General features: G+C 44.5%; 1 protein-coding gene across 2 annotated transcripts in view; it reads right to left on the minus strand.

Moving 5' to 3' along the window:
* Positions 1-13586, minus strand: part of LOC149465755 (arf-GAP with SH3 domain, ANK repeat and PH domain-containing protein 1-like) — a 260620-nt gene that overhangs the window by 111139 nt on the left and 135895 nt on the right. For both annotated transcript variants that reach the window (XM_089673263.1, XM_089673262.1), the window contains exon 3: positions 3248-3393. In XM_089673263.1, coding sequence (XP_089529389.1) covers positions 3248-3393 — 146 coding nt within the window. The remainder of the gene's footprint in view (positions 1-3247; positions 3394-13586) is intronic.

The raw sequence follows: 13586 nt of genomic DNA on the forward strand, positions 1-13586 counted from the left end.
GGGGGGAATAATGCCCCATCGTTGGTGTCAGTGGGGGGAATAGTGCCCCATCGTTGGTGTCAGTGGGGGGAATAGTGCCCCATCGTTGGTGTCAGTGGGGGGAATAGTGCCCCATCGTTGGTGTCAGTGGGGGGAATAGTGCCCCATCGTTGGTGTCAGTGGGGGGAATAGTGCCCCATCGTTGGTGTCAGTGGGGGGAATAGTGCCCCATCGTTGGTGTCAGTGGGGGGAATAGTGCCCCATCGTTGGTGTCAGTGGGGGGAATAGTGCCCCATCGTTGGTGTCAGTGGGGGGAATAGTGCCCCATCGTTGGTGTCAGTGGGGGGAATAGTGCCCCATCGTTGGTGTCAGTGGGGGGAATAGTGCCCCATCGTTGGTGTCAGTGGGGGGAATAGTGCCCCATCGTTGGTGTCAGTGGGGGGAATAGTGCCCCATCGTTGGTGTCAGTGGGGGGAATAGTGCCCCATCGTTGGTGTCAGTGGGGGGAATAGTGCCCCATCGTTGGTGTCAGTGGGGGGAATAGTGCCCCATCGTTGGTGTCAGTGGGGGGAATAGTGCCCCATCGTTGGTGTCAGTGGGGGGAATAGTGCCCCATCGTTGGTGTCAGTGGGGGGAATAGTGCCCCATCGTTGGTGTCAGTGGGGGGAATAGTGCCCCATCGTTGGTGTCAGTGGGGGGAATAGTGCCCCATCGTTGGTGTCAGTGGGGGGAATAGTGCCCCATCGTTGGTGTCATTGGGAGGAATAGTGCCCCATCATTGATGTCAGTGTGGTGGAGGGGGAAATAGTGCCCCATCTTTGGGGTCAGGGGGGGGAATAGTGCCCCATCATTGGTGTCAGTGGGGGGGGGGAATAGTGCCCCATCGTTGGTGTCGGTGGGGGGAGGAATAGTGCCCCATCGTTGGTGTCAGTGGGGGGAGGAATAGTGCCCCATCGTTGGTGTCAGTGGGGGGAGGAATAGTGCCCCATCATTGGTGTCAGTGCGGGGGGGGAGAAATAGTGCCCCATTGTCGGTATTAGTCACACAAATGATGGGGCACTATTCCTCCCACTGACACCAATGATACTTACCTTGCTGACCCCTGTTCCAGCCTGGGCTCGCTCTCTCACTTACCTGTCAGCTGTCTTCCTTCTCTGGCCGCTCTCCTCTTCACTTACTCCGGCAGTTCCCTCGATCTTCTTAGATCTACGCGCGCTGCAGCTCGGCTCCTCCTCTCCAAGCCCCACCTCCTCGCTGGTGATTGGCCGCCTGTGTGCCTCTCCTGAGCTACAGTTCCGGTGGCCAATCAGCGGCGAGGAGGCGGAGTTGTTGAGGGATCCCGGAGGTGTGGCCAGGTGACAGGGCAGCGTATCATCCCGCCCACACATCGACTGAGTCAGAGGAGCGGTGTCTCGGTTCCTAAGACCATCGGAAATATGTGTTTTCCGATGGTCTTAGGCGACCCCTGGGAAATGGTCGTTCGACCCCCAAAGGGGTCGCGACCCCCAGGTTGAGAACCGCTGCTTTAGAGGGAAGACATCTTAGTTCCTGACTTACCTTGATGACTTCTGGAGTAATATTTACAGGCGCATTTTATACGCGCGTCCGGTGAGTGCGCATTACTTACACAACTATTGCACGGACACCGGTTTCCAGAAAAAGAACTGTTTTTACTAATGAACTTCGCTTTTAAATATATATATATATTTTAGTTGATTTTATACAATTAGCGCTGCACCTCCTTTTATATTGTATTTATCAAGGTTTATTTTGGTTACCTTTGTGCTTTTAACATTTTTTAGAGCACTCACATTTCCTACCTGTTTATAAGGTAAACGTTTTTTTGTTTTTATCCTTAATATTCAACTGGCCAGTAAAGCCCTGTTTGCCCATGCGCCTAAGGGGTGGCAAAAACATGTGAATGAGCCGCCTTTTACCATTCCCAACCACTCTCTTTTAATTTGCAAAGGCAGCTGATAAGGTTGTTGCATCACAGGACAGCAAAACTATCTCCCCCCCAATCGCATTTAATGGGCAGTGCTGCCAGCTGAACCCGACCCATTTAACCAAATTTCTTTATTCACTTATGAAAGCTCATCCAAATCTACTAATTCACCTGACACTACCATCTCCAGACAATGCTGCTGTCCAAGGGTGTCTCCGTTGCCTCTTCATTCAGAGTGGAGACACCCTAAGACAAGAAGTGTGTTGCTGGACACACACCGTGATGTGAAAATAAAGGAAAAAGAAAAAAAATGCCTTAAAAGAGAAAAATCAAAGAGCCACTAATGAATAATAATCTGCAATATATTACAATTTTGTTTTGGGGGTAAGATATGCTTTATCTACTCTTCCTCAATATGGCAGTCTATGGGCTGGCCTACTCACTACTCACTGAAAGCAATGCACCCCTTGTGTGGCTGCTTATCTCAGCAGTTGTTAAAGTGTGTTGGTGAAATGAGAAAGGGCAAAGGGCTTCCTATAGTGGTTAATCTCCAAAGTCACTGCTGGGAGGGGAAGCAAGGTGAGCTGAGCTGCTTGGTCACTGCTGGAAGGGGATAGCAAAGACAGCTGAGCTGCTGGGTCACTGCTGGAAGGGGATAGCAAAGAGAGCTGAGCTTCTGAGCCTTTGCTGTAAGAAAGAAGCAGGGTAACTGCTTAGAGCATGGGTGTCAAACTGGCAGCCCTCCAGCTATTGCCAAACTACAAGCCCCATGAGGCATTGCAAGATTGACAGTTACAAGCATGACTCCCACATGTAGAGGCATGATGGGACTTATAGTTTTGCAACAGCTGGAGGGCCACCAGTTTGACACCCCTGGCTTAGAGGGTAAGCTCAGCTGCTGCTGAGTAACAGCTGGAAGGGGGTAGCTGGATAAACTGAGCTGCTGAGTCACTGCTGGCAGTGAGAGCAGGGACTGAGCTACTGAACCACTGCAGGGAAGGGGGAGCTGAACTACTGAGTCACTGCTAGGAGGAGGGCACGGTGAGCTGAGCTGCTGAGTAGGAGGGAGTAGGATGAGATGAACTGCTGAGAGAAAGACCTGGATTACTTCCAAGTCTGAACTTTGAAGATGAATTGTTCCAAAGTGCCTGCAGCTACAGGGGTCAGTGAAGTAAACTCAATTACTACTTGTTACACAATATGAAAATGTAATAATATGAATGTCTATAGTTTGACTAGATTTACAGATTAAGACATTTGCTGCAGTATTAACAACATCATCACCTCACTGAAAATGTACTGTACTGTTCCTTTAAACCATACCATGTTCTTCATGGGTGTCAACAATTCCTTGGACAACTCAGCAAAGGCACTGAAAGCATTGCTCAGAGCTTCCTCTCCATTGTCCCGGCAGTTTGATGATAGCTTTTCCAGTGTGGCAATATAAACCTCAAGGTGCGTGATGTGCTCTAAAATTGAAAAGACAGATCTAGAGGTGAATTATGTGAAACAGTATAACTGTCAGTCAAAAGAATGATTAGTTTCACATATTTATACAAGTTATTCTGTGGCATTTTCCAGTGTACAACAGAGTTTTAAATATTCACATCCCCATCGCAGTGGACCTTACAAATAACTAAATGCACAATAAAAATATATAAGAACTGATCTACCTGCCAAAAGATTTAAAGTGTTACTAAACCCAGGACCCTGCATTCACTATATCTGGTCTCCCCGGACCCTGCATTCACTATATCTGGTCTCCCCGGACCCTGCATTCACTATATCCGGTCTCCCCGGACCCTGCATTCACTATATCCGGTCTCCCCGGACCCTGCATTCACTATATCCGGTCTCCCCGGACCCTGCATTCACTATATCCGGTCTCCCCGACCCTGCATTCACTATATCTGGTCTCCCCAGACCCTGCATTCACTATATCTGGTCTCCCAGGACCCTGCATTCACTATATCTGGTCTCCCCGGACCCTGCACTCACTATATCTGGTCTCCCCTGATCCTGCATTCACTATATCTGGTCTCCCCGGACCCTGCACTCACTATATCTGGTCTCCCCTGATCCTGCATTCACTATATCTTGTCTCCCAGGACCCTGCACTCACTATATCTGGTCTCCCCTGATCCTGCATTCACTATATCTGGTCTCCCAGGACCCTGCATTCACTATATCAGGTCTCCCACAGTACACACAACATGGAAATGCAATTATTTTAGTAAACAAACTGCTGAATACCTTTACTCATCAGCAGTTACAGCAGTCTTGTGACTTATATCAGTGTTCAGCAAAGCACTGGTTAAAGCTTGTAGGAGCAGTTTTCTTTCTGCTCTAGGAGGATACAGAACCCCTGACCTCTGTCTGGACAGTGCTGATTGACACTGTGCTGGTAAAAAAAAACCAAACAAACCTCTCTAGCAATGTACACCAATCTGAGCATGTGCAGAGTGACTCCACACAATATGTCTTTTCAGGAGATAAAGAGGGGGGCACTGGAAGAAGGGGAGGATCTGAGAAGACAAGATCAAACAGCCTTTTTACACAATGCAGAGGATTAACCCCTTAGGTTCCACAGTGAGTATAACAAGCATGCTTTACTGCATATACAGACTGATTTTACTGTTATGGGTTTAGTAACACTTTGAAAACTTATATGCAGACAGTGTTTTGATTTGTACACTTATGCCACTCTAACATGATCATTGACCGTTCTGAAGCTTTCTGCACATCAGGCAAATGCAATGTAAACATTTTTCAAAATCCATTGGGCGGGGGAAGCCGCAAAGCTGAAGCAGGGAATAACGGTATCACCCTCCTGGTAAGAGTGTGGTAGAGGGGTGTAAATCACAAGACTGGTTGAACAGAATCAAAATAACGTAGGCAAATAAACCAGATCCTATATACAGTATGTATGTACAAAAGAAAGCAAAGAACGGGCGCACTCTCCTCGTGCATTACCGTGGCAAAAAACAAATTTATTAAAATGCATAAAAAGTGCATACTCACAAACCAAAGGAGATAAGAAAGCAGAGTCAAAGAACCAATTCTGTCATTCCCAGACAGCGGGGAACCCTAGATATGATAAGCTAACGCATTTCGGGAGTCAAACTCCCTTCCTCAGAGCTTGGGAAGGAAGGGAGTTCGACTCCTGAACCACGTTAGCTTATCATATCTAGGGTTCCCCGCTGTCTGGGACTGACAAGAAAGCAGAGTCAAAGAACAAATTATGTCAGTCCCAGACAGTGGGGAACCCTAGATATGATAAGATAACGTGGTTCAGGAGTCGAACTCCCTTCCTTCCCAAGCCCTGAGGAAGGGAGTTCGACTCCCGAAATGCGTTAGTTTATCATATCTAGGGTTCCCCGCTGTCTGGGACTGACAGAATTTGTTCTTTGACTCTGCTTTCTTATCTCCTTTGGTTTGTGAGTATGCACTTTTTATGCATTTTAATGAATTTGTGTTTTGCCACGGTAATGCATGAGGAGAGTGCGCCCTTTCTTTGCTTTCTTTTGTCAGTATCAAGATTTCCCAATCTTTCAAGGGCTGCACCTCAGGAAATGACAGATTCCGTGCTTCCATAAAGCATGAAGATTTGAGTGCTGGTTTTGTTTTTTTTGTGAATTTTCTTACAGTATGTATGTAAATCAATTGCGAATGCAACTCTTTGGCTGAAATTCCCCTTTATTCTAGTATGTTTTTACCACTTCATCTTAAAGTATACTTGTCACATGTTCATAAAGATATATTTGCTTTAATTTTACATTTCCAAGGACAAAAGATTGAACCCTACCTACGGTCATTCAACGGTCGGAGGGCAGTAGAGGCTCTGGCAAGTCAGAGATGAATCTTAGGTGGTAGGGTTTATGCTATCTGGGGGCGAGACCTAATGCTGACCTAGGGATATGTCAAAGCCCTGTGTAGAGTGTGGCTCTAGGATCCTAGGGCCACTACAGGGGCACAGGGACTAGTCTGAAGAATAACACAGATGCATGCACGGCACATTTTAAACCAAGTCAGGCTCACCGTCAAGACAAACTTCACTTGAAAAATAATACAGATAAAAGAAGAAAAAAGCACCTTGGAATCATAACTACACACTGTAAATCTGCAGACTTATCTAGTTCACATTAATAGTCCATTCACACTTGTGTGACTTGTCATACGACTTTGGGGTCCACGATCGGTAGTCAGCTGTATCTGTGGTCAGCTCTATCCAAAAGACACAGCAGTCACAGAGCGCACCCCAGGTGGTGAGTGGGAGGATGTCCCTCCCAGAACAAGAGAGCCACGCTGTAGCTGTCTTTCAGCTATAACACGGTACTAGAGTGGTTAATCCTTGCCTATGTTCCTGTTAAAATTTAAGTTATGACCACTTCCCCAGATTTCCTGTTTCAGGGTGGCTGCTTTCTCTTGCAACATCCTAGTACACTGTGTGCATCAATAGAAACCCACAGCCCCAAAGCCTAGGATGGCAAAGCACAACCCTGTTCCTTCTTCCTCTTTCAGCTAACAAACTGATTTGAGATTGCAGTGCCCACTCTTTCCTGTGAAGACCAGAAGTTCAGAGAACTGCACTGAGAGAGCAAGAGCCAGCAGAATTGAAAGTTGTAAATTGCGAGTGCTTAGGTAAAAATTGTAGAAAGTTTATTGGGGAATGTTTATTTTATGGGGCTCAGTGTGTTAAGCTAAAGAATGTGGGTTTAATACTACCTTAAATTGATTGGAAAGCCTTAATGTGTTTGTTCTAAAATAATAAACATGGCATACTCACCAGCTCTGTGCAAAAAGCGGCCCTGAACCTCCTCTTCTGGGGTCCCCAGCCAGTGCTCTCGGCTCTTCGTCTTCTGTGTGTGCCCCCATAGCAAAACACTTGCTACGGAGGAACACCCGTGAGCTCAATCTCAAGCTGGGCTGTGTGCGTCCATAGACACACAGCGCGGCTCGGCCCACTACCTCCTCGCAGGATTTGATTGACAGCAGTAGCAGCCAATGGCTCCGGCTGCTGTCTTTGTGTCCTGGGAGGAGAGGAACAGAGATCAGTGCCGCTGCAGACGGGCACAGCACTGGATCGCGATAGGACTGTCTAGCTTTTTAATCATTTTATTGCTTGGTGAGTCCTGCGTCGCAATGTGTGAACAAACGCAGGGGTTTAGAGCAGTGGTGGTCAACTTTATATAGGAGGTCTTTGACATAATCACACATACTACTCAGTAAATCTAGTTCTTCTGTAAGTTCTCAGAGTACAGACATGCAATAGGAGTCTAAAGGCATGCTACGAGGGTCAGATTTAGGGGCCACACTATAAGAGCTGTTGAAGACTAGGGACATGCTGTAACACTTTGGACCTCTGTACACTTGTCTGTTTTGATGCAGGAAAAGCCATGCATTTTGCTGCATGAAAATGCATGTCAAGTACAAATCCCTTTCTTCTGTGGCTCATTCACATCTACCTGCTGTAGTTTGCTGTGAAAAGGAAACTATATAGATCCATTGACATGCGTGTGAGCCAAAACGTGCGCGGTATATACACGAAACAATGAGATTATAGACTGGAGACAAAACATAAGGAACTGATAGAGATCATTTCTACTTCACCCCCTTTACAAATCAATGTTTTCTCATTTGCGCTTTCTACATTTAAGATTTCTCTTGGCAGAGAGAAGAAATAGAAAAAAAAGGGATAAAAAGCACAGAAAAAAGTTATATATTTTGAAAGAAATAAACCAAAGTTATTTAACTAATAAAAGCAACTCTAAGGATTTTTTTTCCTTCAGGGGCTTGAGTAAAGGTGGGAATACACAATTAAAAAATCGACCGATCGGTCATCCGACGACTGAGAGGTGTTCGCTCCTTGTGCGTGTGATCTTGTAGCCATGCCCTTCCAACCAGAACGAGCGATATACACAACAATTACCAGCAATGAGTATAATATCGTTTATTACATTATCTATATACATAACTAGTGATACATAAAATATAATATACAGAATTCTGGTTTCATGATCTCATTAGGCCAATCTACTTTTAATATTTTGATTTTTCGTTCGTGTTTACGAAGATTCCTTGGACATAAACATCCGGGTCATCTTCTGTTTCTGCTCATGCGTGATAGCGCTTGATAGATTTTTTTTTTGTACAACCGTCATACCACCGCATAGAAAATCAGTCATTCGTATGTGAAACGACAACATTTTTCACTGTTGTTCAACCGGATTTTTTCATTCACAATATCGTTATCGGTTAAAACATCCTGCTCATCAACGAAGAGAAAATCGTTCGATCAGTGGTTCTGCAAAATTTTTCGTAAGTTTTCTTATCGTGTGTACGGGGCATAAGTCTTGGTTCACACTATTGCAGGCTGTGTGGCCCAAATTTGCTCGGAGCTTGAATGGGCTTGAATTGGCTTCTGTGTCTGCGTTTCCTGCAGGAAAAATTTGCCTTTTCAAAAACGCAGCTGTAGGGAAACCGCATGGTCTTTTTGACCAAGAGATTTCCCTGCAGTTCCTGCAAAACGCACTGCGGGCTGGGATGCGTGGGAGTGCCATTCAAAGAACAGCAGCACATTTTGGCTGTGGGTATTTGCAGGAACAGGTGCGATTCCTGCACCCCCAGCCAGCATGCAGGCTGCAGGCAAGTGTGAACCAAGCCTGAATACTTAAAACACAGGCTACTCTATGCAGAGAAGCTGAAGTCTGTACAATAAGTGCCAAAGAGCCACAGGATGGGCACCAGGATTGAACGGATACTCAAAAAAAGAAAATACAAAATTAAAGTCAAAGCACCTGAATTTGACTATAAAACTACATTATATTGGGAAATGTTACAGAAAGGTGTTCAAAGGGCATCCTTTGCTAGAAAGCAATTTTTACAATCCTTAGGTAAGGCACTGGTCATGTGAAGCCTTGTGGAACTGAAACGTTAGCCTCCTTAACCTCCCTGGCGGTATTCCCGAGTGTAGCTCGGGGTAAAGTTTCAGTACCACAAGCGGTAACCCTGAGCTACACTCGGGCTTACCATGCGGCGCTGCTCCGCGATCCCTCAGTCACTTACCTTGTCCTGCGCTCCTGCGATGTCCCCCCTGCAGTGTCCCCGGCAATGTAATCTGGCGGATGCCGGCATCTGTCTTCTGGGTTCCATTCCCTGCGACGTCGGGACGTACGGGGGACGGAACGGCGGGAAATTTGAAAATGACAAGAAGTGACATTCACTAAATTCACTAAAATCACAAAGTAAAACATTCCTGAATCAAACCATTTCACATACATTTTATCCCGAGTGCTTTGTCCTGTGCCCTGCCTGCATTTTGACTGTTCTTTCTGCCTGTAAAATGAGAAACGTCCATGGCGTCCAAAAAGCGTCCCTTTAAGTCAAAAGTGGTTTTAGACCGGCTAGAGAACAGCGATAGTAAATCAGAACCACTTGCAGAATTGAGTGATAATGATTCGTGGGGAAATTCGTCATCAGACACTGAAAACGATTTTGCGACTTTGCTCAGTGATGTGCGAACTTGGCGCTATAGTTCAAATTTCAGTGTTTTTGGTTTGATTATGTTATTGAATGAAATGTATTATTATTTTTTATGATTATTTATTAAATTATAATTTATGATTTCATGTTTCAAGTTTTATCATACCCGGGATGTTTACTAGACTCTTGTTCGGACAGATTTCAGTGAGTTATTCCTAAGAATTAAAGGCCTACAATATAAAACGCCAAATTTCCATGCAAAATAATGGTACTGCTTTCAGCACCAAAAATCTGAAATAATCACACCGCCAGGGAGGTTAAAAAGAAAATAAAAAAGTTTAAAAAAAGTAGAAAGTAAAGAAAGTTTCTTTGTTGCAAAAATGAGACCCATATACTCTATTGGCTCTAATACAAGTAAAATCCAATCCACTTCAGCAATTAGATATTTTCCTTAAAGTATGCAGAATATTACCAGCAGTCCATTTGGGTTAGCTTATCAAAGGCATTTTTCTTCGTAAAACTCTGTGAAGTCAAAGCAGCTGACTGCAGCAGCTTGCCTAATGAATATATAGGAGACAGGCTGCCAAATGTCCCGTGCCCTGTCCAGGGTGCTGAATACAGATTAGGATCGCCGCAATACAAGGATATTATGTGCATTTCATATTTAAGAGTTAACAAAGAGTACATTTGGAAAGGACTCGCCTGAGAATGAAACATAATGACACGGCATCTGTTTTGGGGTCACAAAGGCTAATGTTTTTGGTCTGCTGCTCGGTAAAGGTTAGTGGCTTTCCTGTGTGCTCTATGCCAACCCAGACGACAGAAACCGTTGATGCCTTCAATATACCCATACCTAAATGAAAAAGCACCCGTAGTTCTGAAAAGTAAAATATGACAAAGGGGAAGGATGTGGGAGGTAGGGGCAGATTTTTTTTTTCTTTATTATGACAGTTTTGGGTTCTTTTATTCTTGCCTACAATATTGCTATTCCCAGCTGTTCATTGTGCAGAGTGCCTGGTGCAGCACAGCCTCTAGATAAAATCCTGAAAGACGGGGCCACGTTTTCTTTACTGGAACTTAGGCACATGCTTTGTGACCTCATTTTACACCCCTACTTGACCTGTTTAACACATTGCATTTCTTGGTTTTGCTAGTCTTGAAGCCTTTATAAAAACGTTCCTTTCTGCACCTTGTGTTCTTCACCTGCATAAGATGTGCATTGGCCATGAAGTTTCATGGTGTCATTTGTTGCCTTGGACGTACAGCCTATAGCAGAGTAAATCTTCACATTCCTGTGACAGAAGGCTACATGGCACTACACATATTAATGCATGACCTCTGACTGTAGTATGAGAACTAACATTTCCTATGAAGAAACTACATACCCCACAATCCCTAGGTCCCTTAGTCTAGTACTCTGCAGGTGAGGCCTAAACAGTAATTGTTCTGTCTGTATGAGATCTAATTAAAGCGGAGCTCCACCCAAAAGGGGGAAGTTCCGCTTGAAGTCTTTGTCCTCCGCTCCCCATTAAGGATTGGCACCTTAGGGGAGCGGGTACGCAAATTTGACAGGTACCCGCTCCCACTTCTGCTGCGATCACCCAAGGCCAATGCTGCTCAACAGAGTTCAAATCGGTTGATTGACCTCTGTCAAAGGAGAGCTTTGGAAAATGCCCCACCAGTCAGCCAACAAGCTGCAGCTGCTGATCAGTATATTCTGACAGCTGTGGGAGTCACTGTCAGAACTGAATGTCCCAGCAGGGGGATTCCTTCATCCACCTCATTTGTGTGGATGGAGGAATCTGAACGAAAAGAAAATAACTGTCCAAGGACAGCATAATACATGTTTAACACGTGCTGGAAAATATGTGTTTCATCATAATAGCGCTCCCACATTTGTGATTCAATGAAGAGGAAACGACTAGGCATGCGCTGGATGCTGTGTATCCAAGAACAAGAAGTTGCTCTAGGGACAAGCTAGGTGAATGAATACTTAGACACAGGGGAATTGATCAGCCATGAAACTGCACCCACAACATTTGTGCCCTTCATTACAACATAACCCAAACAAACGACAAAGGGAATATCACTACACTAACACTTAGGTAAAACAAGAAAACATTTGAAAAGTGTACAATGCCTTTAACCTATGGCTTACAATGTTGTGATAATGTGTAAACAACCTTATATCAGATGACTATTTCTACTCAGGGAGGTGCTTACTGTGCTCAACTGTATATCTGGCCCTGCTTGCAGCTAGATCAGCACATATGTACTATGGCCCCCATTTACTTATTTGAAAACCCTGTTTTCAGATTCTAAAGCTAGCTATTCACTGGAAGAATTGGATTCGATAACTTTCATTTTAAGGCAGTGTATATCGTTTTCATTCGGGGAACTACATTCATTCCAAAATGGAATGTCAAAAGCCATTTACATTTTATCCACTTGGCTACAGTGCAGTCGTCTAGTTCTAGGAGGGCTTCATATGATGTCCTCCAAAACTGTGCCTCCTGGGGCGCACACCCAGCGAGCTCTGTGATTGCTGTGTCCATTGGACACAGCTGATCACATGACATGGTAAAGGGCCAATCACAGCGCCATTTTACCATGTGATTAGCTGTGTCCAATGACATAGCAGATCACAATGTAAATACAGTTGCCAGTTATCGGCTGCACTTTCCTCACACTTTCACAGAATGAGGAAAGAGGAGAGCTGGTAATTGGCAAATGTATTTAAAAAATCAGAGGCAGTCCAGTGCAGCCCCCATCCCTAACAGAGTCCATCAGTGCTGCCAGTCAGTGTCCATCAGTGCCACCAGTCAGTGCTCATCAGTACCGCCTCATAAGTGACTCTTTGTCAGTGCCCATCAGTGTAGCCTATCAATGCCCATTAGTGCTGCCTATTAGTGCAGTCTCATCAGTACCCATCAGTGCAGCCTCATCAGCACACATCAGTGAAAGAGAACAATTACCTGTTTGCAAAATTTTATAACAGAAACTAAGAAAAACAATTTTTTTTTTGGTATTTTTTGTTTGCTTAGCAAAAAGTAAAAAAACCCAGTGGTGATTTAATACCATCAAAAGAAAGCTCTACAGGTCTTAAAAAAATTATAAAAATGTCATATGTGTACAGCATTTCATGACTGTGCAATAGTCAAAGTGCAACAGCACTGAATCTGAAAATTGGCCTGGGCAGGAAGGGAATGAAAGTGCCCGGTAGGCAAGTTGTTAAAGTACTTTTGAATGACACATCAAGTCATCAAATAGATTGATGAAAATTGTTGTATAAATGTTACATACACATAGAAAAGTCTGCCAGTGTATGGCCAGCTTCACACCTGTGCCCCATACCCTGAAGCTGGCCATACACTGGCAGATTTTTCTATGTGTATGTAACATTTATATGAAAATGTATACGCCAATACAACACACATAATACTAGAGGGGGAGAAACCCACTAGTTCAAACATATCCGTGTGGTTAGCTGTAGGTATTCTTAAATGACTATTCTGTTACTTTATATTGTCATTTTAGATACAAAATGTTTCTTGGATTTCTCAGTGTTAGAAAATTCTGTTTTAAAAGACATCCTGTACGTGGGACGGCAGTCTTCATTGACAGACATATATCTAATAATTATCTTGACAGTCGTCACATCTTCACAGCAAGTAGAGACAACCAGCTGCTGGGTCTGAAATGACCTAAAAACTCATGGCTCAATCCTCTCCAGTGTCCGAAACTGCTGGGTATTGCTGTAGGTTATCATTTCCATTGATGTACATGCCATGCCTTCATCCGGGTCCTCCCTGCACATACGCACCCAGTGCTTGCGCTGAATAGAGAACAGCAGAAGATCCCAGCAAGAAGCTAGTGGAAGATGTTCAATGTATCTTGTGAGACAAACAGTAACGGAGCACCAAGAGCACCGGATAACAGTCAGATACGGGTGCATGGTACAGAGGGGTGATTTAGAATTACAGGGCAACCAAATGAAACAAGGAGTGGGTTTAAAGGTCAATTCTGATCACCAATAATGTCATCACTTTGCAGTCCTTCGTAGCTGTGTAGTTATGTAAAGTGCACAGATCGGGTCCTGGGCTATGTTTACATACAGCGCTGGTATTTTCCATTGCATGCGAGTGTTTTTACCCATTCATTTGAATTGAAGTTTTATTGG

The sequence above is a fragment of the Staurois parvus genome, unplaced genomic scaffold, assembly GCF_062004578.1.
Source record: "Staurois parvus isolate SC_StPar_1 unplaced genomic scaffold, SC_StPar_1.0 ptg000137l, whole genome shotgun sequence".
Lineage (NCBI taxonomy): Eukaryota > Metazoa > Chordata > Amphibia > Anura > Ranidae > Staurois > Staurois parvus.